Source organism: Schistocerca americana, chromosome 4 (genome assembly GCF_021461395.2).
Source record: "Schistocerca americana isolate TAMUIC-IGC-003095 chromosome 4, iqSchAmer2.1, whole genome shotgun sequence".
NCBI lineage: Eukaryota > Metazoa > Arthropoda > Insecta > Orthoptera > Acrididae > Schistocerca > Schistocerca americana.
In genome coordinates this window covers 556,595,645-556,622,166 of record NC_060122.1, presented here as the reverse complement: position 1 = coordinate 556,622,166, position 26,522 = coordinate 556,595,645, and the positions used below count along the sequence as shown (strand labels likewise).

General features: G+C 42.7%; 1 protein-coding gene across 1 annotated transcript in view; it reads right to left on the bottom strand.

The window, feature by feature from the left end:
* Window positions 1–26,522, bottom strand: part of LOC124613046 (T-complex protein 1 subunit eta) — an 80,778-nt gene that overhangs the window by 41,378 nt on the left and 12,878 nt on the right. The window contains exons 3-5 of the mRNA XM_047141619.1: window positions 24,696–24,854; window positions 4,980–5,171; window positions 4,577–4,875 (exon numbers count right to left, since the gene is read on the bottom strand). Of these exons, the coding sequence (XP_046997575.1) occupies window positions 4,577–4,875; window positions 4,980–5,171; window positions 24,696–24,854 (650 nt within the window). The remainder of the gene's footprint in view (window positions 1–4,576; window positions 4,876–4,979; window positions 5,172–24,695; window positions 24,855–26,522) is intronic.

Below are 26,522 nucleotides of genomic sequence, written 5' to 3'. Positions count from 1 at the left end.
AGAGGTGTGGGCCAGAAAGCAAAGGACATGTGAACAGTCAATCTCCAGAAAGCAACCAAGCAAGCTTGTCGTCAAAAAGAAGACAGAATAAATGGAAATGGGAGACCATGGTAAGGCATTGGGTATCAAAGTATAGCTCCACCTTGGGATGGAATGTAGTACAATGACAGAAATGTACTACCCATGGTTTGAAGTGGAGGGAATTGGAAAGCATGGGAAAGAGTCCACACAAAAGTGCACCATGTGGTTTCTCTCCGCAGAGGTCACTGAGTGGCTACTAGCCCAGATACAGAAATCATCCATATACAGAGCAGGGGTGACCTACGGCCTGACGGAGGCCTAGAGTCCATTAATAGCAATGAGGAAAAGTAGTATGCTTAATATGTAACTCTGTGAAACAACATTCTCCTGGGTCTATGGAGAGCTGAGAGTGGTGCCAACCCGAACTCTGAATAACTGGTTGCACAGGAACTAGCAAATAAAAATTGGGAGGGGGACCTGAAGACACTACTCATGGAGTGCAAGATGTGATGGCGTCAAACCATGTCATAGGCCTTACAAAGATTGAAGAAAACTGCAATAAGATGGCGGCACTGGGAAAAGATCTGGCAAACTACTGTTTCCAACCAAAGCAGATGATGAACAGGAGACTGTTCCTCCCTGAGACTTGAGGACGCAACAGAGCTGACAAGCCACCATCTGATTAAGTAACATGCAGGTGGCACTGGTCAAACTAATCTCCAGTTGTTGACTATCAAGGGATGATTGATCCTTACTGGGTTTAAGGCCAGGAACCACAATACTGTCCCTCCACTGAGAGGGAAAAACACCTTGGAGCCAGATAAGATTATACACCTGGATGAGATAATATCATTGTGGATGACTGAGGTGTTGAAGCAGTTGGTTATGGATGGAATCAGGACCAGGGGCTGAATTCTGGGAAGAGGAGGGGGGCAGATGAAGTTCCCATTCAGCAAATGGTTCATTGTAAGATTCCACCTCACTAGGGGTGGAACATAGGAGGGAAGCTTCAGCCCGCTGCTTCTGAAGGAGGCAGCCAGACATATAGGAGGCTGATGCCATTACAAAACGGGTCACAAAGTGTGACATGAGAACTAACATGTCAATATGAAAGCCACCCGGAAGGGCAAGGCCCAATATGGAAGACGGCTGTTGCCAATCTTTGAGAGTGTAGAGCATAGCCCACATCCATGACGAACAGACAGAAGAACCTAGGAAAGAGACAAAGTGTTCCCAACACATCTGCTTGCGCCAACTGTGCAATGGGTTTTGGCGCAAAGGCATTTAAAGATAATAAGACCGACAGAGGATGTGTGCTGCTTAAGGTATTGCAAGGCTTGACAGCGATCATGGATGGCAATGGCAATTGCCATACTCCACTACAGGACCAGCCAGCAGTGAAAGAAGCCTGTCAGTTAGGGGACAACAATCCTGGTGGCTTGAATAATTGTATTAGACATGTCATGAGCAAATTCAAAACAACCTGACAAAGAGCGGTAAATACCACCTGGGAAGTACATAGAGGGAAATCAGTGCACTGGAAAGACCAGCAAGGTAACCTGGCCATCGGAAGGTAGGAACGGAATAAGAAAATCAAGAAGGGAATGAGAGAATCAATGGAAAAGTGGCTGCTATCACAGAGTTCATTGATTGGTAACAAATATAATGAGGAGAGAAGGGGAGGGCAAGAGATAGAAAGATCAATGGCAGAGAAAGACCCACAAGTGGCACTAAAATGGGTAGGCGAATCATTGTGAAGAAGGCACAGGTTGTCGTCTGCAAGAAACTTGTCTATAAAGAGGCCCAGACTAGACAAAAAAATGCTGCACCACAAGGAGTGATGAGCATTAAAATCCTCAAGGATGGGGGTGGAGTTGCCAAAGGACGGCTGTCAGAGTCCTAGTTGATCTGGACAGCAACTGCTTCCAATGTGGTATGACAGGGATCCATGTACTAGCAACATCTGTATGGGCCAACATGCAAACACCACTTGCAGCTCTCCGTCAAACTGGTTCCGACAAAGCATGAAACTCTTGAATGGTTGGTAAGTGAGCATCAATAAAATGAAATAAGAGATTGCACCTCTGGAAAGTTATGGTAGTTTCTGTTAGAATTCTATCGAATACACATTGAATGGGGATCCAAATGGGAAGTAAACAAACCAAACCCTGTCATGTCACCATATCACCATGTATAATCAAGGATGGGGCAACATCCATAAGCAAGAGGTCTGAGGGGTTGGGAAGGGAAGTTGGCACCTCTGAGGGCACTGGAGAGGCCTTGTCCTGGGACTAATTCTCCTCCTCCTCCTCCCCCTCCCCCTCAATTTTAGTCTGAGGATGGCAGGGCATGGAGTAAGAGCAGGCTTCAGTGAGATCTGGATCTGACTGACTGACAGACAGACACACACACAGACAGAGAGAGAGAGAGAGAGAGAGAGAGAGAGAGAGAGAGAGAGAAAAGGGGGGGGGGGGGGACGATTTTGGTGCGCATGAACTGTGGGTCCTGTGGCTCTGTGGTAGCAGGCTCCCAGTCTGGGAGATGCCAGAGAGAGGGGGGGGGGGGGGGACAGGTACCAGGAAGATACCCCATTACCGGCAAACGCCAATGAAGACTTCTACATTCTATGGCCAGGTAGGGGGAGAGGCACCCACAGGGGAGGGCATGGGAACTGCACGGGAAGGAGAGGAGGCAGAACTGGATTAAGGAGGAGGGAGGAAAGGAAAGAACAAATCAAAAATAAAATTAAATGTCATAGACACAGGGCGAAGACAGTCATATTAGTGACGCACCTCAGTGTAGGACAAACAATCAAGGGAATTATGTATATTCTTTTCCTTCTTATAAACCGGACAACCTGGTGAGTGTGGAGAGTGATGGTCATGACAATCAACCAACATGGGTGGTGGAACACAGAAGTCCCCCCCATGGACCATCCACATTCACTGCAGAGAGGGTCTGCTGCAAAGTAGGAAAACGTGCCTGAAATGCAAATATGGAAAACATCTCTTGGATGGTGAGACATATGGCCCACGTCACACTGATAAACCATTACTTTCACCTTCTCCCAGAGGGTACCACCTCAAATGCCAGAATAAAGGTGCCAGTGTCGACGTGACTGTCCTTATAGTCTTTCTGAACAAAATGAATTCCCCACTGTTTCAGATTGGTCCAGAGTTGTCAGTTTGAAAGATGAGGTCCCTATAAAAATAAATGACACCCTCAACCATATTCAAAGACCACTGAGCAGTATCGGACACCAGAATGTTGCCAAGATGGTCAAAGGCACAACAGGCCACAGGCAGGGCAGTAGTAGTTTTCACCAACAGCGAACCTGACTGCATCATACTCAGACAGCACTTTGCCAAACTTGTCTTTGATAGTTTCCACAAAAAATCATGGCTGGTGGCGGATGGAAGTGTCCCCGCCAGTCCTGGTGCAGACAAGGTAGCAGGGAAAGGGTTTCACCACCATCTCACAAGCCTGCCCCCCCCCCTCCCCCTTCCCTAGGGGTAGCCAGTGAAGGGAAGGCTGTACAGTCATAAGAACCAGCATTAAAGGATCCTTTCCTAACCAATTAGATGGACATAGAATAATGCAAGTTTTTTAGGAGCTTAATATGTTTCTGACATGATACCGCCTACTCCGATCAGGGGCTTTCCCCATGGGCGCCACCAAGTCACAGCAATGGTCAACAGGCGTGGTGGCTGCTGCCAGGAGTTCAGATGTTCCAGAATGACAAGCAATCACTCCAAGGCTTACATGAGGAGGTAGCAGTTTAGGTATCATAAGTGTGAGCCCTGCGTTTTTGCTCAACCAAAAGTGTACATAATGACCCCACCCACATGGACTGGCTAGGGTCCTGGCTATTTAGTATTCAGGGACAATGGCAGCGAGGAAAAGATGAAAGAGGCAGTAAAAACACATGTCGACAAAATTTAGAAGGGGAGACCAAATCTCAAAGGGAGACCAAAAATGCTGAGCAGGTGTGTGTGTGTGTGTGTGTGTGTGTGTGTGTGTGTGTGTGTGTGTGTGTGTGCGCGCGCGGGGGGGGGGGGGGGGGAGGGGGGGGGGGTTGGGACGAAATGGCAAGTGATAGCAGAAACTAGGAGGATGGTCATGACAACATAAGCAAGGACACCAGGAGAGGGGAAAGAACCAACACATAGGGAGCGGCATAGGGAAGAGAAAATTCAGCCCGGGAAAGAAGAAAGGGCTGCAATAGCTCAGGACCATGTGTGAGCCATGCAAGAACTCACGAAAGGGCTGTGCACCCCGTGGGTGGAGGAGAGAGGGGGGGGGGGGGGGTTGTGTGAGGAGGATAATATCTTGCTGAACAAGTAAATCAAATCAAATATGTAGAGCACTCTGCCAAAGATATGGATGTTTGTGATCTACAGACCAAACAGATCCTTTACAAACCTTCTTTAATGAACATTACTTATACAGCTGCTTCCTATTTTGTAGTTATTATCAAAAATTATACCACTAACTACTGAAAAAAAAGAAGAAATAAAGAAAGAAAGAAAGATATTGTATATGAAATTAGCCATACCTGTCAGCAAAGTACTGCGTTGCAACATCACCAATGGGTAGCTTAGACAGTACTACCTTTGCTCCACTTTTGTGTATTAAATCCAACTTTTCATACAATATTTTCCATTCAGCGTCCACCACCTTCTGATATTCCTGTACATTATCCACTCTGATTTCAGCATTGTCCCTTTCAGCTTTGAGCTCCAGTTCAATATTAAGCAGAGCAATTTTGGGGTTTGAATACTTCTTTGGCTGCATTTCAAAACCAGCGTATGAAAATGTCTTCTTGAAAGCAACGCCTGCTACCAACAGCGAATCCTTAAAGGGACAAGTGAATTATAAGTTACAGAGATACTATGTGGTTTATACAAATATATTTTCTTCTGTGTTATTAATCAGTTAATTTATTATAATTAACATACTTCCAATGCACCTCCTGTCACCTTCTTGATCCCAATCATATTGAGCGGTAAAAGCTCATCCAAAAGTAAAACCGCATCAACGACCATTTTTGAAAAGAATCCTTTTTGGTGGCTTATTAGCTTTGAACTTAGGGCTGTTGCTGCACATTTCTCTAGCAATGAACGATGTTCAGCTACATTTTTCTTATCAATCTGAAAAAAAATTATAATTATCAATAACGATTATAATATTTATAATCATTAGTTTACAGCTGAAACCAATAAACATAGTTCTTCTGCATACACACAGTAGAGTGTGAGTTAACGAGCATTTCACTCATTTAAATATATAGCCGAAAGAGTCAGCCTACAGGAATTGTGAAACGAACCCTGTCGCCCATGACCGCGTGCCACAAAGGGTGCAGATTCACCATGAGACGGGGAAACTCACAGGCGTCTATTGTCTACTGAGGCCCAAGTGCTGTAGTGTGCGAGTGAGACAGATGAGAACCTACATCATGGGGAAACATTTATGAAAACTATTTAATTCTGTAGTAATGCAGGGAATCAAGCCACAGTAATTTTAATCTGCCATCCTCCATAAATTTTCATGGTGATCCCATTAAAGCTTGAATATTGATCATATCTATAATAGTTTAGGATTTACTGTTAAAGTGAAATTAACGAGTCTCGTAACAAAGACCCGCATGCTAAAATCTGAAAGCTTTGGTCGATCTTAACAATCGACATTTCATATAGAATCGCATCATTAAAATGATAAATGTTGTGTAAATACCAACTCTTTAACTTTATTTGTTTAAAAGATATAGTAAATTTAAACTATCAGTATTTTCAGTTAAGCATCAGATCATCATTTCCTCCACGCGAAACACATTGAACGATGACAGTATGACACCTTATTGAATCATTAAGTAACAGAATATTTGTTGTCAAGTTTGGTGCATAATAGTTACTTTTGTTCATTATTTATTTATCAGAATGCACATTGGTGCAAGGCTACTGGCCACGACATTCAAAGTTAAGAAGGAAATTGTATTGGTTGTATGTAAAAGAATTTAACCTTTATTATGTAATGAATATTATTGTTACTTTATTTAGAATATGAAAGTGGTCAAGCTTTGATTATTTAAATATGTTAAACTGTACAGTAATGCAGAATAAGCTGCAGCCAATCAGATGGACGGCTTCAGGAAAGGGAACTGCACTAGTCAGTTGAGTGCAGATGTTCGGCACGTGGGAAACGCAGTCGTAGACGGGCCGAGGGCAGTTCTGGTCAAGACACCAAAGGGTACAGTTTGGATTGAGATGCGAAAGCAGACAGTCGATTTTTAGGTAGCTAGGAAGCGAAACGACTTAGGAAATTTCGTGTTGTGTGGTATCGCGGGACTTAGTCTATGACCAGTGAGAAGCCGCGCGCCTGGTGTGAACTCTACTTTTTCCCATAGTTAACGATGTGGAGTATTGGACTTGTGTTTGACGATGAGACTGTGAATGATCGAGCTGTGTCAAATGGATATGCACTCTAGTGTAACAGTAACTCTAAATACGACCACGTTCGCTATTATTTTCCTTTCTGAATAAACATTATTCTAACCAAATCGCAACTGTGTGGCCGATATTTATGAGTCGTTAATTTAGTTCCCGATATTATTATTATTATTGTTATTATATGTTAAATTAACTTTGTATTTCGCAAACTTGCCATCAGCCAGACAATTTAACCAAAGGATCACAAGTGTGTAACTTAAGGCATGTAATGCGACACGTGCGGTTCAACCCCATAGATGAGTTTGGGCCAAGACATTTCGATGAAAGGGAACCACATGTGAGCCTGAAAATCTTTGGAATGTTAGCTCACAAGAGGAAAATGTAAAATGAACAAGAAGACAAAGTTCCAAATGAATGAAGTTTTGCTGACCTTTTATGACATTTGGACAACATATTGATCACAGACCCATAACTTATTGTCTCCAACAACAGGATTTTGGAGCTCCTCTTTGCTAGAATACAATCTTACAATTAAACCTAGAGAAAAATCATAAAATGTTGGTTGTCAACTTGGGGGATAGCATTCTGGTGGAGTGTACAGGGACTAGACTGCCGACAAGCCCAGTGTCAGGATGTTGTGGAGCAGGGAAGTAGGGTAAAAAGGAACAAAAATGGATAGGAATGGGGAAAGACAAGTGGATGCATTGGCAGAGGGCTGCAAATAAACAGGGTGGAAGACGAGAATGGGGAGGAGATGACAGGGCACAGGGGTGGAAACCGTTGGGTGGAGGGTGTGAGGACAGTAGTATGTTACCGAAGGTTGAGGCCAGGATAATTACGGGAGCAAGAGTGTGTTGGAAGGATAACTCTCACGTGTGCAGTTCTGAAAAGCTGGTTGGGGAGGGGGGGAGAAAGGATCCAGGTGGATTGGGTAGTGAAGCAGCCACTGAAATAAAGTGTGTTATGTTTCCTATGCCACTCCCAATCCCAATCCCAACCCCAACCCTTTGCGCAAGGAAGACCCAGGTGTGAAACCTGCCCAATCCAGCAGCCTTGTCATTTACCAGCTCTGCTGCAATCATTCCACAGCTTTTTATATTGGTATGACCACCACACAGCTGTCAACAAGGATGAACAGCCACGGCCAAATTGGGCAACAGCACTACCCGAGCCACTTGGATCCTTCCCTCCACCACCAACTTTTCAGAACTGTGCACATGGGAGTTATCTTTATAACACATTGTCTGTTCCCATAATTATCCCGGCCTCAAACTATGGTAATATATTGTCCCCACACCCTCCACCCAATAGTTTCCACCCCCTATTTCCTATCATCTCCTCCCCATTCTCATCTCCCACCCTGCTTATTTGCAGCCTTCTGCCAATGCATCCACCCATCTTTCCCCGTTCCTCTCTTTTTTGTTCCTTATTTTCCAACCTCTCTACCCCACAACCTCCTGACATTGCATTTGTTGGAGTCTAGTCCCTGCACACTCCACCAGACAGTGTTCATCTCCGTCCCCACCTGCACACTACTATCCCTCCCCTTTCCTCACCCCCCCCCCCCCCCCCCCAAAAGACTGCTGCTCGCATTTCACTTGATGTTGCACTCCGACCCGAGATGCTGGAGCTAGCGGTTGTGTGCGAGTGAGATGTGCTTGCTCGTGTGTGTGTGTGTGTGTGTGTGTGTGTGTGTGTGTGTGTGTGTTTTTCTTTCTTTACTGGCGAAAGCTGTGGCCAAAAGCTACACGAGAGTCTTAACTGTGTCTGTCCGCAAATTGATGTGTCTTCTTTCCAGTAAGTATCAATTAGCAATTAGGCTTCACCATTTGCTCTGCTTATGCTTCAAATACGTCACATTTGTTGAGTGAGCAAGAAACTGTAGAAGCTCAAAAGGAAAAAATTGCTCTGTAACTCACGTCTAACTTTTTTCTCAGAGAAATAATTACATTTTCTGTCATTATTTTAAAATTTATATCTATCAAAGAACTAAAAGGATAGATTGTGACTCGACATTTCCACTACAAGTTGAGTAGCAAACAGTCACAACCAAAAGACTGCTAAACAAATAAACTCCCAGCCAAAAGGCCGCCTTCTGAAACAAACACTAGTTTAAAAGTGTTTCAGAATAAGGCCTTCTGGCTGAATACTTATTGTTGCCGGTCTTTTTGTTGTGACTGTCTTAGCATCTTCATTACACAATGAGCAGCAATCTACACTTTACATAATATTGTAAAGAAAATATGACATAAGATAGTTTGGTCTTTTTTAATGTTTAATATTCCTCAAGATAGATCAATTACATATGTGCCACTAACACCTTAAATAATGGCATGAAAGGACAGTTTTCTAGGCTTTGTCTTCAAAGTGTTAATATAATGTCACTGCCAGTAGCTCATCACATTTTCAGGTAAAACTGTATCATGGACTAGTACTAACTGTTTTAATAAGGTACACTGCCTTCTGAACAATTTAAGTAGAAGTTTACTATCTATCTTGGTCACCGTGACATCAAGAAAAGCTAATCCTATCATATTTTACAAGATCAACTGTTAACTTCATTTTTAGTCATACTGGGAATTTGACCTTATCACCCAAGTAAAGCAGCATAATACTATCTAGATATATTCTATGACATGCTGTTCCATCTTGAGTGTTCACATCCATGCAGCCCGTCACTCGCAGGCAAAAGTGGGAATGGGTGACATAGCTGATTCATGGGCAGTCAGGCACATGGCCGTACTGTCTTGGATGAGCACCCAGATGCAAGGGTGCCAAAGTAGCACCTGGTGGGCAGTGTACACTACCTGTGCCTAACCACAGGTGAGCTGATGGGCACTCTTAAGTGCCCATGCGCCATGGGATAGTGTTGGAACAGTCTGTTGGAGTAAATAACTTCATCAAGTACGCAAGCATGAATATAAAGACTATGCTCTAGTTTGTTAATAAAAGTAGCAGCCAAGATTCATGCCAATCTATTTGCCATGACCGTAACATTGATAAACATTACGTCACTCAATTCTAAAATTTCAATGAGCTCAATGCACACATCATAACTGATATTTTTATATGGCATGTATTTTTCTTCATAATGTCCATGGTCTACTGACATGTTTGCAAATAAGCTTCCAATGTCAAATGAAGCAAAACTTAAATTTACAGTTAAGCTTGAAAATCGGGACAGCATTCGTTTTTTCAGACTCATAGCGACCAACATGGTAAACTTTGATTTGGATTGTTCAGCAAACCAACAAACACAGCTAGAATCATAAATGTCTTAATCTAAAAAGATACAAACTGGTCTACTGCAGATCAGTCCTGCATAGGATCTTGAAGCTTCCACTCAAAAACATTGAAATTGAGAAACAGTTTAGTATAGTTATACAAGTGGTTAGGGCCAACAGATATAAAGACGGCAGCATTGAGAAAATGTTTAAGAAGGTGAGGAAACAAAAAGTAGGACTATAAAAATATTTCTCATTCTAAAAAACACAGGATGTTCCATTTATCTGATGACAGCCTGTGCGGCATGGTAGATCCTGGACAGCAAGTGCTCCATTGCCCAGTGATCAGATGCTGTGTCGCCTGTCTACTGCTGTGATGCAACATTACTACATTTAAAATTTAAGCAAATAAATTTTGTACTCACCCATGTTACACAAGGAGATGCTGGAACTGCCTGCCATTATTTTCCACACATTTCTGACATATACTCAAGAAATTATTAATCACACAATGCAATTCTCTCCAAGATACTGAATTAATTGATTCATGGATATTATCCTTAAATTCCTCTATCGTGTGAGGATTTGTTGTGTACACTTTGTCCTTCAGTGTACCCCACAAATAAAAATTGCACAGAGTTAAGTCAGGACTTCTAGCGGGCCAGATATTGTTACTAATCACTCTCACTCTCATCCAACAGATCATAAACTGCATGCAAAGAAACATTGACCGTATAAGCCCTTGCCAAATCCTGTTGAAAAAATGCAAAGCTTCATTCTCTTTCACTCTGTCCATTAAAAACGGTCGAAAAATGTTTTGCACTAGTCTTTCACTTGTAACTGTGTCATTAAAAAGAACTGGGCCCATTATTCTGTCACCACTAACCGCGCACCACACCCCTATTTTCTGATCACGAAGGGGTTCCTCATGAAGCACAACAGGTCGGTCTGCGCTCCACTGTCGACAGTTTTGGGAATTATCATACTCATGCATATGGAACCAAACCTCGTCTGAAAACAGAATGAGGCACAGATCTATTTCACGGTCATGCACTCGTTTTAAAACACATTCGCAAAATTTAACCCTGTGCACAGGATGACCAGGTCGAAGTTCTTGTACTACTGACGCTTTATAGGGTCTTAGCCCAAGCAGCTTGGCATCTCTTTGTACAGAGGTGCACGATATTTGTGTTTGCTGCAAAAGACTTCTAAGCGACTTTTTAGGGGAATTTTTCAGGTGGTATCCAATGTCATCACGATGAGCTTCTGTGAGCACAGTCCCTCGTTGTTTATGCTTCTTATCTTTAACACTTCCCATGACACAACTCCGTACTCTAACACCTGGAAACTTCTCTTCAAACAATCTCTTAACAGTACGAGCAGACACTACATCGTGATGCCTGCTTCACTGCTTGAATGCCACTGGCCGACAATGCGTGTATGTCTGTATGGCTTTCAGGCTAAAAAAAAAAGGTGTGCGTGTGTGTGTGTGTGTGTGTGTGTGTGTGTGTGTGTGTGTGTGTGTGTGTGTGTGTGTGTGTGTGTGTGTGTATGGGGGGGGGGGGGGGGGACCATTAAACCAGCAGGTGCGGCTTCTGTGGTCGGCCTGCAATACCCAGGCAGGAGATCATCAGATAAATGGAATACCCTGTATATTGCCATGACTCACAATGGCACACACTTGGCACAAACAACTCAGTTTTGTAATAACTGTGAATTGAACATACATTTTTGTAGTACACAAACGTTGGGAACAAGACTACCTTATAAAATCGGTAAGAAACTAACAACTTTATTGTTTCAGGCATTTATAAAATTAGCTGTCAAGACTGTGATAAAATTTATGTTAGACAACTACCAGAACAAAAGTGCTCTTGAGAACCATCTGAACACTGATATATACAAAATAGGTTACATACACGACAATATAAATTTTTTGATTAGGATGCTGAAAAGTTTGTCTTAAATACAACTGGAAGAAACACAAATTTTTGTTCGTGATATGAGGAGCCAGCAGAGGTTCAGAGCACTCTCCTGCTGTTTGGGTGGGAAAATTCCATAAAAACAAAGATGAGGTGACTTACCGAACAAAAGCGCTGGCAGGTCGATAGACACACAAACACAAACATACACACAAAATTCAAGCTTTCGCAACAAACTGTTGCCTCATCAGGAAAGAGGGAAGGAGAGGGGAAGACGAAAGGAAGTGGGTTTTAAGGGGGAGGGTAAGGAGTCATTCCAATCCCGGGAGCGGAAAGACTTACCTTAGGGGGAAAAAAGGACAGGTATACACTCGCGCACACACACACATATCCATCCACACATACAGACACAAGCAGACATATTTTCTAAATATGTCTGCTTGTGCCTGTATGTGTGGATGGATATGTGCGTGTGTGCGAGTGTATACCTGTCCTTTTTTCCCCCTAAGGTAAGTCTTTCCGCTCCCGGGATTGGAATGACTCCTTACCCTCCCCCTTAAAACCCACTTCCTTTCGTCTTCCCCTCTCCTTCCCTCTTTCCTGATGAGGCAACAGTTTGTTGCGAAAGCTTGAATTTTGTGTGTATGTTTGTGTTTGTTTGTCTATCGACCTGCCAGCGCTTTTGTTCGGTAAGTCACCTCATCTTTGTTTTTATATATAATTTTTCCCACGTGGAATGTTTCCTTCCATTCCACATGGGAAAAATATATCTAAAAACAAAGATGATGTGACTTACCAAATGAAAGTGCTGGCAGGTCGATAGACACACAAACAAACACAAACACACACAAAATTCAAGCTTTCGCAACAAACTGTTGCCTCATCAGGAAAGAGGGAAGGAGAGGGAAAGACGAAAGGATGTGGGTTTTAAGGGAGAGGGTAAGGAGTCATTCCAATCCCGGGAGCGGAAAGACTTACCTTAGGGGGAAAAAAGGACGGGTATACACTCGCGCGCGCACACACACACACACACACACACACACACACACACACACACACACACACACACACACACATATCCATCCACACATATACAGACACAAGCAGACATATTTAAAGACATCCTCTCTTCCCGTTACCCACCAGGCCTCAATCTCCGCTAATTTCAAGTTGCCGCCACTCATGCCTCACCTGTCATTCCGCAACGTCTTTGCCTCTGCACTTCCGCCTCGACTGACATCTCTGCCCAAACTCTTTGTCTTTAAATATGTCTGCTTGTGTCTGTATATGCGTGGATGGATGTGTGTGTGTGTGTGTGTGTGTGTGTGTGTGTGTGCGCGCGCGCGCGCGCGCGCGTGCGTATACTCGTCCTTTTTTCCCCCTAAGGTAAGTCTTTCCGCTGCCGGGATTGGAATGACTCCTTACCCTCTCCCTTAAAACACACATCCTTTCGTCTTTCCCTCTCCTTCCCTCTTTCCTGATGAGGCAACAGTTCGTTGCGAAAGCTTGAATTTTGTGTGTATGTTTGTGTTTGTTTGTGTGTCTATCGACCTGCCAGCGCTTTCGTTTGGTAAGTCACATCGTACGCACCTGCACACATATGGCCAGTCTCTGGCCGCTGGGAGCAGACATCGAACAGCAGCAGCAGTGCATGATGGGAGAGGCAACTGGGTGTGGGAAAGGGGGAGGCTGGGGTGGGGACAGGGAGCGACATCAGGTTTGGTGTGGGAAATGACAAACTGCTGCTGGGGAGCATGCAGAGACGAGGTGAAAAGAGGGCAGGGCAGCTAGGTGCAGACAGGAAGTTAAAAGAACAGCAGGGGAGAGCGGAAGGGGGGGGGGATGCAGAAAAGGAGGGAAGTAAAAAGACTGGGTTCATTGGTGGAATAGAGAGCTGTGTAGTGCTGGAATGTGAACAGAGAAGGGGCTAGATGGGTGACAACAATGACTAACGAAGGTTGAGGCCAGGAGGCTTACGGGAATGTAGGATATATTGCAGCGAGAGTTCCCACCTGCACAGTTCAGAAACTCTGCTGTTGTTGAGAAGGTTCCATATGGCACATGCTGTGAAGCAGTCTTTGGAATGAAGAATGTTGTGTTGGGCAGCTTGCTCAGCAACATGGTGATCCAGTTGCTTCTTGGCCGCAGTTGTCAGTGACCATTCTTGTAGACAGACAACTTGTTGGTTGTCATGCCTACATACAACACAGCACAGTGGTTGCAGCTTAGCCGATAGATCACTACTGGTTTCACAGGATGGGATAGGTGATGTTAGTGACCAAACTGGAGTAGGTGGTGGTGGGAGGATGTATGGGACAGATCTTGCATCTAGGTCTATACCAGGGGTATGAGCCTTGAGGTAAGGGGTTGGGAGCAGGGGTTGTGTAGGGGTGGCCAAATATATTGTGTAAGTTCAGTGCACAACGGAATACACTGTGGGAGGGGTGGGGGGATAGTGAACACGACACTTCTCATTTCAGGGCACGACAAGAGGCACTCGAAACCCTGACGGAGAATTTAATTCTCTAGCTCCTGTGTGGCTGGATGGTGGGACTTTGAGAGGTGGTAGAAGACTGGAAAGATAAGGCACGGGGCATTTGCTTTTGTACAAGGTTGAGAGGATAATTATGGCTGTGAAGGCTTCAGTGAGACCCTCGGTATTTTTTGAGAGGGACCACTCATCATCACTGAATACACCAGTTCCCGTCAGATCACCGAAGTTAAGCACTGTCGGGTGTGGCCGGCACTTGGATGGGTGACCATCCAGCCACCATGCGCTGTTGCCATTTTTCGGGGTGCACTCAGCCTCGTGATGCCAATTGAGGGGCTACTGGACCGAATCGTAGCGGTTCTGGTCAAAGAAAACCATCACAACGGCCGGGAGAGTGGTGTGCTGACGACACGCCCCTCCTATCCGCATCCTTAACTGAGGAGGACATGGCGGTCGGATGGTCTCGATGGGCCACTTGTGGCCTGAAGACGGAGTGTGCACTCATCACTGCAGGTGCAACTACGATGGGTGGCTAAACTGTATGGAATGGACTTCTTGGTATGGAATGGATGGCAGCTGACGAAGTGGAGGTATTGCTGGTGGCTAGTAGATTTGGTACAGACAGAGGTACTGATGTAGGGGGGGAGAAGCTGTTGAGATTCTAGAGGAATGTGGATAGGGTGTCCTCACTCTCGATCCAGATCGCAAAGACGTCATCAATGAATCTGAAGCAGGTAAGGGGTTTAGGATTCTGTGTGTTTAGGAAGGATTCCTCTAGATGACCCATGAACAGTCTGGCACAGGATGGTGCCATGCGAGTGCCCATACCTGGACCCAGGATTTGTCTGTAGGTAATGCCTTCAAAGGAGAAGTAACTGTGGGTGAGGATATATTTGGTCATGGTGACTAGGAAGGTGGTTATTGGTTTTGGAATCTGTCGGGCATTGGGAAAGGTAGTGTTAAATAACAGTAAGGAACAAAAACTGTGGAGAGTCGGTGGAGGAAATGGTTGGTATCTTTCATGTAGGAGTGTAGGTTCTGGAAAATAGGCTGAAGGTGTTGGGTCTATGAGAGCAGAGACACTCTGAGTGGGGCACAGGAACTGGTTGCAATGGAGTGTCCTGGGTGGTTGGGTTTATGGACTTTAAGAAACATGTAGCAGGTAGGAGTGTGTTGAATGGTAGGGGTCAGGAGAGATATGGACTTAAGGGAGAGGTTCTGGGAAGTGTGTAAGGATTTTAGGAGAGACAATGATCCTGTTGGGTTTCTGGAATGGGGTCAGTGTTGCAAGGTTTGTAGGTGGATGTACCCGACAGCTGGCTGAATCCTTACACCAGGAAATCCTTGTGGTTCAAAACAATACTGATGGAGCCGTTGTCTGCAAGCCGGCCCTGTGGTTCGGTAAGATTCGAGGTTAAGAAATTCTGCAAAGTTAATAGTGGGTTAGTTGAAGGCACTGGGTGTGGATCACAGTTGGATGGAATAACGAAATGAGTCAGGCAGGGTTCAAAATTGGTCTTTGGTTAAATCTTCACGGTAGAGTTAGCGGCAAAAATGTATGAATAGGGAAAAGGAGAGGTCTTCATCAAGTCCTGCCTGTTGGAATTTGGGAGTGGGGCAGAAGGTGAGGCCCTTGGAAACAACTGATATTTCTGGAGGACTGAGGCTTTTGGAGGAAAGGTTGTTGTGTTTTGGGTCTGTTTAGGTTCTGGTTTCTGTGTGGTGGTGGGAGTGAGTTTCGGACTGAGGGGAAAATGAAGTAGGTCTGCAAGACAGAGTTTGTCAGCTATGAGGGGACATGGGGGAGGTTTGGAGGTTGTTGTACAGGAGGTGGACAATGGCTCTCCAAATTGGGAGTAGGAAGTGAGCAGGGGGGAGAGTTTAGTGCTTGTTGGTGGGCAAGAGTTTTAATGTGCGATATGGGTTCAAGAAATTTGGGATTGCATAGCAGGAGAATTTTACAGATAGAGAGAAGGCATTGCATGGAGGTTTGGGCTTGATATGGTTTTGCAGGACTATGTTGATGTGGGGGTTCCAGATGGGTGGAATCTGAACAGATGGAAGTCATTGTGGAAAGAAGGGTGGCAACTGGAGAAAAATAATTTGATGGTAAGGCCATTTGTGGGGATTCCATGACCCAAGCAACAACACAGGAACAGTATGCGAGATTGTTTTCGGGGTAGGGATAAGGAAACTTTTCTGTATTGACAAAGACAGTAGGAGCAAGGATCCTTGGTGGTAGAATAAACACAAAAAGATACGTAAATAACAAAGTTGCATTCGAAAAAATTCCATCTGGACCAGCCTGTTGCTGAGCAAGCCGCCCAACATGACATTCTTTATTTCAATGACTGCTTCACAGCCTGTGCCATATGGATCCTTCCCACCAACAGCATTGTTTCCGAGTTGTGCAGATAGGAACTCCCCTTGCAATATATCCTACGTTTCCGTAAGCTTCCTTGCCTCAACTTTGTCAGTCATTGTCCTCACTTATCTACTTCCCTGTTCCCACTCCAGCACTACACAGTCCTCTGTTCCACCAATGAACCCAGTATTTTTACTTCTCTCCTTTTCCGCTACCCCCCACCCGCCCTCTCCCTCCGCTACCCCCCCCCCCCCTCCAACTTCCGTCTAACCTCCCAACTGCACCTAGCTGTCCTACCCACTCTCCACCTCATGCCTGACACTCCCCAGCAGCACTTCACCATCCCCCACCCCTACCTTGCTATCCCTCCTGTTCCCCATCCCTACCTTGCTATCCCTCCTTAACCCCACCCAGTTGCCTCTCCCATCATGCACTGCTGCTGCTGGTCATTGTCTTCAGCTACCAGAGACAGTGGTTATGTGTGTGAGAGTTGCCTTTGTGTGAGTGCATATATATATGTGTGTGTGTGAGTGCATATATATATGTGTGTGTGTGTGTGTGTGTGTGTGTGTGTGTGTGTGTGTGTCTCAAGTCTATTTTTGATGAAGGCCTTGTTGGCTGAAAGCTTATTTTGTGACAGTCTTTTTGTTATGCCTATCTGCAGCTCAGTATCTCCGCTATATGGTGAGTAGCAACTAACCTTTTCATAATATTGTTACAGTACAGTGACATGGTTGTTCGCATCACATTTGACAGCAAACCAACACTGGCAAGTATCCTGATTGTCAATGCTGCAAGCAGATGATGAAGAGACATAGTGGCCTCATTCTCCCTTCCTCTGCACCTTTAAAATTTTTCCTAAAACAGTGAATATATGTGAATATATTTGCATATATATGTGAATATATTTGCACTCTAACATGCAACTGACTTAACACTCCCATATGCACTCTTCACTAACTCACTCATGCCCATCAGTCTATCACTACGTTACTCATACCTATCCACTCCTGCTTGCCCTTTCTCACTCATTCAACCCAACTCATTGTAATTTCCTCTTTGTGTGTCTCTCTAACTGTCAGTGTCTCCTGTGTCTCAGCCAGTGTCTCATTCTCATTCTGTCCTACTACTGATGTCTTCTTTCACTGTCACTTTCTCCCTCTTCCTCTCTCTCTCTTACTTCTACCTAATTTATTCCTTCCCAGTGCTGCTATCTCTTCTCACTGTCACTATCTCCTTTTTTCTTTTTCCTCACTGTCACTTACTCTGTCTCATGATCACTGGCTCCCACCCACTTCCACTTTCTCCTTCTCTTTCTCTTTATTCTTCTCCCACTGACACCGTCTTTGTCACTCTTTCCATAACACTGTTCTGGCACTGTCAATTATGTTCCACTGCCACTGTGTACCTCTCTTTCTCTCACAATGTCACAGTTTGCTTCGCCGTTTCTATACCAAAACCACTGTCTGCTATCATCTGTCTCTTTTCCAATGTCACTGTCTCATTCCCTCTCAGCATAAAAAAATGGGAATGTGTTCTCATGCCAAAATTTTGGGGAGCACTTTTAAAGGTGTTAAGAAAGATAGAATGAGGCAGCTGGTGCCCCACTTCTCAGTTCTGTCTTTTTAAACAGCAGCATATCCACCTTTCTTGTGCTCTAAGAGCAGCATTTTTCCACTAGTTCCTTCATATGCAAAGAAATTTATTGGTCAGTAAAATTTTGATACTACACTTATGTGAAACTGAAACAACACAAAACTAATTCTACAACTCAGACTGGCTTTAACATAGATAAAAATTTTGCTTGTGCTTCAGTACTACAACATAAGGTTTCCCGAATGCTTCTGACAGTAATGGAGACGCTTGGCAGCTTATTTCCCCATGCTACATCCCTTTATAAATTATGTTTCACCCAAACCAAATTTTACATGTACAAGCAGAGTAACTCTGAATCTCACTATCTTGGAAATGGATAAAGATACCAAGAAAATTTTCATGGTTGTTTGAGATCGGGATCATAGGAATTTATCGTAAAAATTACAGCCATTTGCTGTGTATAGCTATCTTAGAATCCACAACTCCATTTTTTGTACCAAAAACCATTTTTAGGGTGTTTCACAATAATAGATAAGGGTTTTTGAAGAAGGGAAGACAGCACTTCTAGATAAGTGCCTAGAAAATGTACTGTTAAAATGTGAGCAATGTGCTGCAGTCAGTTATTTAGACATTCACTGCTGACAGGAGAAAAATGCTTTTTTCAGGTTTTCTTAAGAACTGCCCATGAACTAGATGGCACCTCCATAAGTCCCTGAAGGCTCACTGTAGGCAATATCTAATGGCAAAAGAACCAACCAATTTTCTCTATTTGTCTAATCTAGAGGAAGCGTAATACTCAAAAACTAACTCTGTACTTTATTGTAGTTACATTTCCCAAGCACTACAAAAAAAAACACTTGACCCTGCCTTTCTATCACCAACAGGAACCTGAAGTTTGAGCCCCAGAAAAACTGTGTTTTTAAACACTGTGTTTTAGAACATATTCATACCAATAATGAACAGTAATTCAGTACGTAAAGGGAGATGAAAATTATGGGCAACTGAAATGCAGTTGTAAGGGAAGGAACACAGGAAAAGTGTCATGGAAAAATATGGTCTAGTAAGCAGGATCGAGAGAAGAAGAAAACCGAGTTCTGTAATAAATTTCAGATGTTAACAATGAATACACTGTTCAAGAATCACAAGATGAGCTATGCTTGGAAAAGACCAGGAAACATGGGAAGATTCCCAGCTGGATTACATCATTGTGCATCATTGTCAGACAGAAATTCTGAAACCAGATATTGGTTTGTAAGGCATACTCAGGAGCACATACAGGAAGTGTGATACTTAAGTACTGAGGAATGATGAGATGCATTTAAAGTTCACTGAGGATGTGGGTACTGTGATATGGAATACCACAATAGGCAATTCTGTTGAAGAGGAGAGGTCATTTCAAGAAAGGGCAATCACAGATGTTCGACAGTAAAGACATAAACAAAAGAATGTTAACTCGGGGGAAAAAACCTTGGGTCACAGAAGAAACTGGAATGTTATTTTTCAGTCTGCAGCAAAGTGTGTGCTAAAAAATTTCCTGGCAGATGAAAACTATGTGCCAGACTGAGACTCAAAGTCAGGACCTTTGCCTTTGCAAACAAGTGCTCTACCGGTGAACTATACAAGAACAACTCATGAACCGATCACACACCTCTATTTCTGCCAATACCTCATCTCCCACACTCCACAATTCACAGAAATTTTCCCATCGTGGTTGGGTGGCTATGTCAGTAGAACACTTGCTCTTGAAACACAAAGTTCCCAAGTTCGATTCTCGGTCCAGCACATAGAAATACTTCAATTTATCGACATAAGGAGGAAGTACAAAAATGTTCAAGGAAAGTAAGGAATACAAATAGATTTAGGCCACTTCAAAATGAAACAAATAGGAAGTGCACAGTAGCTGAGTGAAATGGCTGCACAAAAAATGTGAAGAAATCAGAAATAATCTTCAGTGAAATTAAGATCAAGGGCAGCAACATTACGAACACAATGGAAATTCCATTCTTAAAAGCGAAGGGATGAGCAGATAGGTAGGAAAAGTACTGTGAAGGCCTCTATTAAAGAAGGTGGTGTGGGCTGCCTTGTCTGTTGACTTGATAGAAGAAACTGGAGTCAATGGGAAGACGACATAAGACATCCAATACTAGTCAGAATTTAAGACAAGAATAATATACAGAAGAATGGAAAAGACAACTGAGGCTCTGTTAGATGGCTATCAGTTTGGCTTTAGGAAAGGTAAAAGCACTAAAGAGGCAGTTCAGATGTTGCAGTTGATAATGCAAGCAAGAATAAAAGAAAATCAAGGTATGCTCATAAGATTTGTCGATCTAGAAAAAGTGTTGGACAATGTGAAATGGTGCAAGACATTGTAATTCTGGTAAAAATAGTAGTAATCTACAGGGAAAGACTGGTGACACACAATATGTGCAAGAAACAAGAGGAAACAATTAAAGTGGGAGACAATGAATTAAGTACTAAGATTAAAACAGAGTAAACCAGGGATGCAGTCTTTTGACCTTTCTGTTCAATCTATAAATTGAAGAAGCAATGATATAGAGGTCTGTTGAATGGAATGAACAGTCTAATGGATACAGAATATGGATAGAGTGTATACCTAATAATGACAAAAGTAATGAGAAATAGCAAAAGTGAGAATAGTGAGAAATTTAACATCAGAATTGGGGATCACAGAGTAGAGATGAAGTTAAGGAATTCTGCTACCTTGGTAGAAAATAACCCATGACAAACGAAGCAAGGATGATAGAAGAAAGAGTCTAGTACAGGCAAACAGAGTTCCTGGCCATGAGAAGTCTAATGGTGTCAAAGGCCTTAAATTGATGAAATTTATGAGAATGTGTGTCTGGAACACAGCATTGTACAACAGTGAATCAATGACAGTGGGAAAACAGGAATGTCAAAAATCGGATGAACTAAGAAGGTAATGAGTGAGGAAGTTCTTCGTAAAACCAGTGAAGAAAGGAACATATAGAAAACACTGACATGAAGACGGGGCAGGATGATAGGATGCAGCAAGGCATCAGGGAATAGCATCCACGGTACTAGAGAGAACTGCACAGGGTAAAAACCGTAGAGGAAGATGAGAGATTGGTGTGCATCCAGAAAATAACTCTGGTTGTACGTCACAAGTGCTACTATCAGATGAAGAGCTTGGCACAGGAGAAGAATTAGTAGCGGGCCGCATCAAAACCGGCCATAAGACTGATGACGTAAAAAAAAATTATAAAAAAAACTGCAGCCACTATGTTCGCTAAATGAACAAAATGATTTCAGACTAAACAAGTATTTTTATGGCTTTCAAAACATACTGGTGTATCAGTATGGCTTGCCCTGCAGGTCAAACTAAAGTTGACACTGACCTGTTCTCCAGCATGTGTACATCAGCTGTTAGCTGTGGCTTTAATGTCAAGAATTCCAAAGTTAATGGTCCCAAGTAAAACATTACAGCCACAAGATAGTGGCAATACCAATATTCAAACATCCTTGCTATGTCTTGAAATAATAAAGTTATTATTGATTTATAATCCCTATCTTACTGAAAGAAAAAGAAATGTTGCAATGTGGCCTTCGCATGCTTTTACAATGAAGTGGGGAAAAATTCTTTACTCTCTCTCTTATATAATGTGTCATATTTTAAATTAGTTCCATTGTCACTAGTCCATATTATACTACTTTCCTGGATTAATTTATGTCAATTGACTATGCCTAACACACTTTTTTTTCAGATTTATGGCAGGCTGCCTCCCTAAACAGTTAGCACTGAGCTACGATCCAGTTGCACAAGGGGATTTGACAAGATACTGATATTCCTTTTACTTTCGTATGTTTCATTTTATTTTATTATGGGATGAAATGAAATGCATACAGGTGTACAATTAAAAAAAAAGCAATAAAAACAAGAAATTAAGATTGAATAGTAACCATGATCCCAGACTTGTATAATGATTTTCTATCATTTATTAATAAAATACACCAAAGTTTGCTTTCTTGGGTTGCTTCCATGTATCTTCCCAGGAATCATTAATTTCTAATGTAAGGACATAGATTCTCCACCCCCCCCCCCCCCCCCCTCCCCCACCAATCACCATCAATTCACACTGTAGAAATGGTCTTAATGTTTACATCTTTTATAAAGCTGAATCAGTGATATTAATAAGATATGCCATAACCAAAAACCTAAAAATTTGCAGGACATGCATGGAACTTACCACAATCCTGATGGGAGACAGTAATTCATCGAATTACTGATTTAATCTTTTTTGAGCTTGATTATTGAAAACCTATTCTCTTTTTTGTATTATTAAATCCAACAAGCTCCAACGAAAAAAACAAGAAGCTAGATAAATATTTGTCCAAATTTCCACTATTTCCAAAATATAATCGAAGTCAAAGTTCAATGCATTCAAGATAAACTGAAGTTAATCATCAATAATTAAAATCAATTTTGGTACTCTCAATGGTGAACTGTTGTTTTTGGGGCAGGTTTACAATGAAGTTTGTGTACATTTATGATCTCTCCGCACTGAACTGTTCGTGACTGTAGAACTAGTGAGTCACGTGATGTGTGTGCTGCTTAAACAAGGCAGGGTATTCAACTTTTAGGCAAACAAATTTGCTTTTTCATTATGGTCACATAAATGGTAATGGAAATAAGATAGTATCAAAACATGTTTCCAGACAGAAGACAGCCAAGTAATACAGACTTGGCTGATATAGAAGCTGTAGCACCACAAATGGCAGATCAAGTGAGACTAATATTTCCTTGTAACCCCAACTGCAAAGTAAACATTCAGCAAGCAATTTATGTATCATCAACATATGTCATACCTTTCACCTGCAAGTAACAAACCCCAGAGAACTTTCGTCAGTGTTTTATTCAACAAACTAATTCAAAGCATCTTCCAGGCCAACTACAAGATGAGCCCTGAAAACAAGAGGGACTCAAGTGATTTACATGTGATGGGGCTACAGCATAGTTCAGCCACATTGTTGGAGATTCATAGATGCAGGAGGTCCAGTTCCATTAATTTCATGACCCTCTGACCACAATAATTTGGATTTTTGTACTCAGGACCACAAAAAAATAATTGTGTTTTGTTGTAGACCAGTCCTAACAAAGAGACAGTTCCCTGAAGTGCCCTGAAAACCTGCACATGCATTTTACACAAATGAGATTAATTTGAAAAGTTTGTGACAGTCCACAGTCTGACAAACATATAGAAAAAGAGGACAATGTATTTGACGTTTACTATTAGTTACTGGACTGAGCACCTTGAACTGTTGGTTTTCACTAACAAACAGTTGACTTACGTTCCTTGGTTTTTTACAGCCTTTTTTCTTCTTCTGGTACGGAATTCACAACCAAAAAATTGAAAAATTGTTACTATAATTCACTTATAGAAAATCAGATTATGTCATAAAAAGGGATGCATTGAAGGTTTATGTCTGTAATTTAAGTTAAACATGTGTTGTCAGCTATATTTTCCAGGCAGTTTGAAAACCTACAATCAGAACCAGTAAAACCATCTCTTAACACACTAGGACTGAACCAAGACAGTTTTCCTGTCTCAGTTTGATGCACAGTTGAGTAACCCTGTCAAGGTGTTGCAGAATTTTTTAACTACCTTCGCTTATTCATTGGTGTTGCCACCCTGATCAGTTCAAGAAGGAACCAGCGAACAGAGCCGACATTTTTTTTCCAAACTCGATAAAAGTTCGATAGTTTTGTACTCAATTCTAACACTGCAAATGGCATATTACATTTCCCACTAATACAGTTGGCAGAAATACACATGAAGTACCCTACTGTACAAAATGGCCTCTTCTTTCAGTATGTACTACAACCATTCTCCCATGTAAAACTATACAATTTCAGTGTACGACCAAGAGGTCTAGGCTGTGCACAAACAAAAGGAGTACCACTGTGCAGAGGTGTCAGCAATGGATCACACAGGTGGGGCCGGGTATGCTACAACCACATTTATGTTGCCCTGGTGAGGGGGGGGGGAGGGGGGGAGGGAGGGTGAAGAGTGTCCAGAAATTTGCAAGAGATTCCCCACGTACCAGGACTGAACCATCCTCTCCTGGGGCTTGATAATGGTATGAACATGTAAGTGATACGAAAAGTTTAGAGAACCTATATTGTCACTATTCTGTGAAGATCTGATCTGCCTTAATTGTATGACTGGGCCAATACCACTTCCAAGGGACAGGATTCACATACTTTCCTACAAACAGCATGGCAACTATGTAGTGATTTCCATGATCACAGTATTTCCAACCTGACTTGGCACTAATGCCACAATATACTAAACCTGCAATTAAGTGGAAATAAGAATGAGTTCCAGAACTACATGTTCCTTCTCCATGAGTAAAGATCCTGTGATCCAGATTCCAGGAAAGAACAAGTGCCCATCTTGACACATCTTCTCTCCCCCCCCCCCCCCCCATCCTCCCAGGGAGACAGTATTCCTATACAAACTGCCAACAAAAAACTGAAATGGGACTGTGCGATGTTGCCAAACAACTTATTATCAAACAAACAAACCATGTCTGAATTAGAAAATGCAATGATAAGATTCTAGGAGCAACTACATTAGGAACTTCACATACCTTTACAGCTAGAGAATTGATTTTATCAACTGCCAGTTGTATAGCTTTACGAAAAGCTTTTATTATAATTCGTGGATGTACACCTTCTTCTACGAATGATTTAATTTGTTTCAAAAATTCACCAGCCAGCAAAACCACACTTGTTGTTCCATCACCAACCTGCAAAATATGAATCACTATAAAGACAAAATTGAAACCAATAACTATTCACTGTAACAGACAAATAACCAAAAAGTGAAAAGCGATACTCTGTTTCTAATTCTTCAGAATGCACAGATATGTATAGTTACAATTGTTTATGTGCTGCAACCCAGCTGGTTCAACCACAATACTGTGACAATTTAGCATTTGCTATTCTCTCTCTCTCTCTCTCTCTCTCTCTCTCTCTCTCTCTCTCTCTCTGTGTGTGTGTGTGTGTGTGTGTGTGTGTGTGTGTGTGTGTGTGTGTGTGTGTGTGTGTGTGTGTGTGTGTGTGTTTCATGGTGTGGGTTCCTGTACTCATGTCCTAGTTCATGAACCACAAGCAACGTATGAGTGGCCAAGTAAGTGGTCCCGACAGTCGGGATACCAGTTACTTTGGAATAAGGCTGGGCATCTCTGACATATTCTGAGTCGTGGTCACCTTTGTGCTCATACGGCAAAGACTACCAAATCCACCGGTTAGTCCCTCAGCCATTAGGGATAAAACTCAATGGGACTCGGGGCAAGTGAGGCTAGCAACCTGCTTCCCTGGTACTTTAAATATGATGCTGGCAACAATCAGAGCAAAATGCCTCGGACCTTTGGAGGTGACGGAGTTCCACCTCTAACTAACAAACCAGGGACTCCTAAGATACGACTTGGCAAACAAATGGTAATGAGATGGGGAGCTATTAATATCCATGGGGGCTACTCTGGGAAGAAGGTAGAGCTGGCAGAGACTGCAAGTAAGATGGGGCTGGACGTTTTAGCTGTCGGTGACATTCGGGTAAGGGGTGAGAGGAAGTGGGAGAATACAAGGTCTACCTGTCAGGAGTCAAAGCAGGAAGAGCACAACGGGGTGTAGGGCTTTACATCAGGAAAGAAACGAAACCCAGCGTAGTTGCAATAAGGTATGTAAACGAACGACTGATGTGGATAGATTTGACAGTGTCTAGCAAGAAAATTAGGATTATGTCAGTATATTCGCATTGTGAAGGGACAGATCAAGATAAGATGGATACTTTTTATGAGGCACTCAGTGATGTAGTAGTTAGAGTAAAGGACAAGGACAGTGTTCTGCTCATGGGTAATTTTAACGCCAGGATTGGAAATCGAACAGAAGGGTATGAAAAGGTTATGGGTAAATTTGGAGAGGATATGGAGGCCAACAGGGACGGGAAACAACTCTTGGATTTCTGTGCCAGTATGGGCTTAGTAATCACAAACTCCTGTTTTAAACATAAGAACATTCACCGGTATACTTGGGAAGGCAGGGGAACCAGATCTGTCATTGACTATATAATAACAGATCAGGAATTCAGGAAGGCTGTGAGGGACACACGTGTATTCAGGGGATTCTTTGATGACACTGATCATTATTTAATCCGCAGTGAAATTGGGATTGTAAGGCCAAAAGTGCAGGAGGATAAGAGTGGAGAAACTTCAGGATAAGGAAATCAGGCACGAGTACATAACAGCGATCTCAGAAAGGTACCAGTTAGTTGAATGTAGTCAATTACAGTCATTGGAAAAGGAATGGACAAGGTACAGGGACACAGTACTAGAAGTGGCTAAAGAATGTCTTGGAACAGTAGTTTGTAAAAGTAGGATGAAGCAAACAGCTTGGTGGAATGACACAGTCAAGGC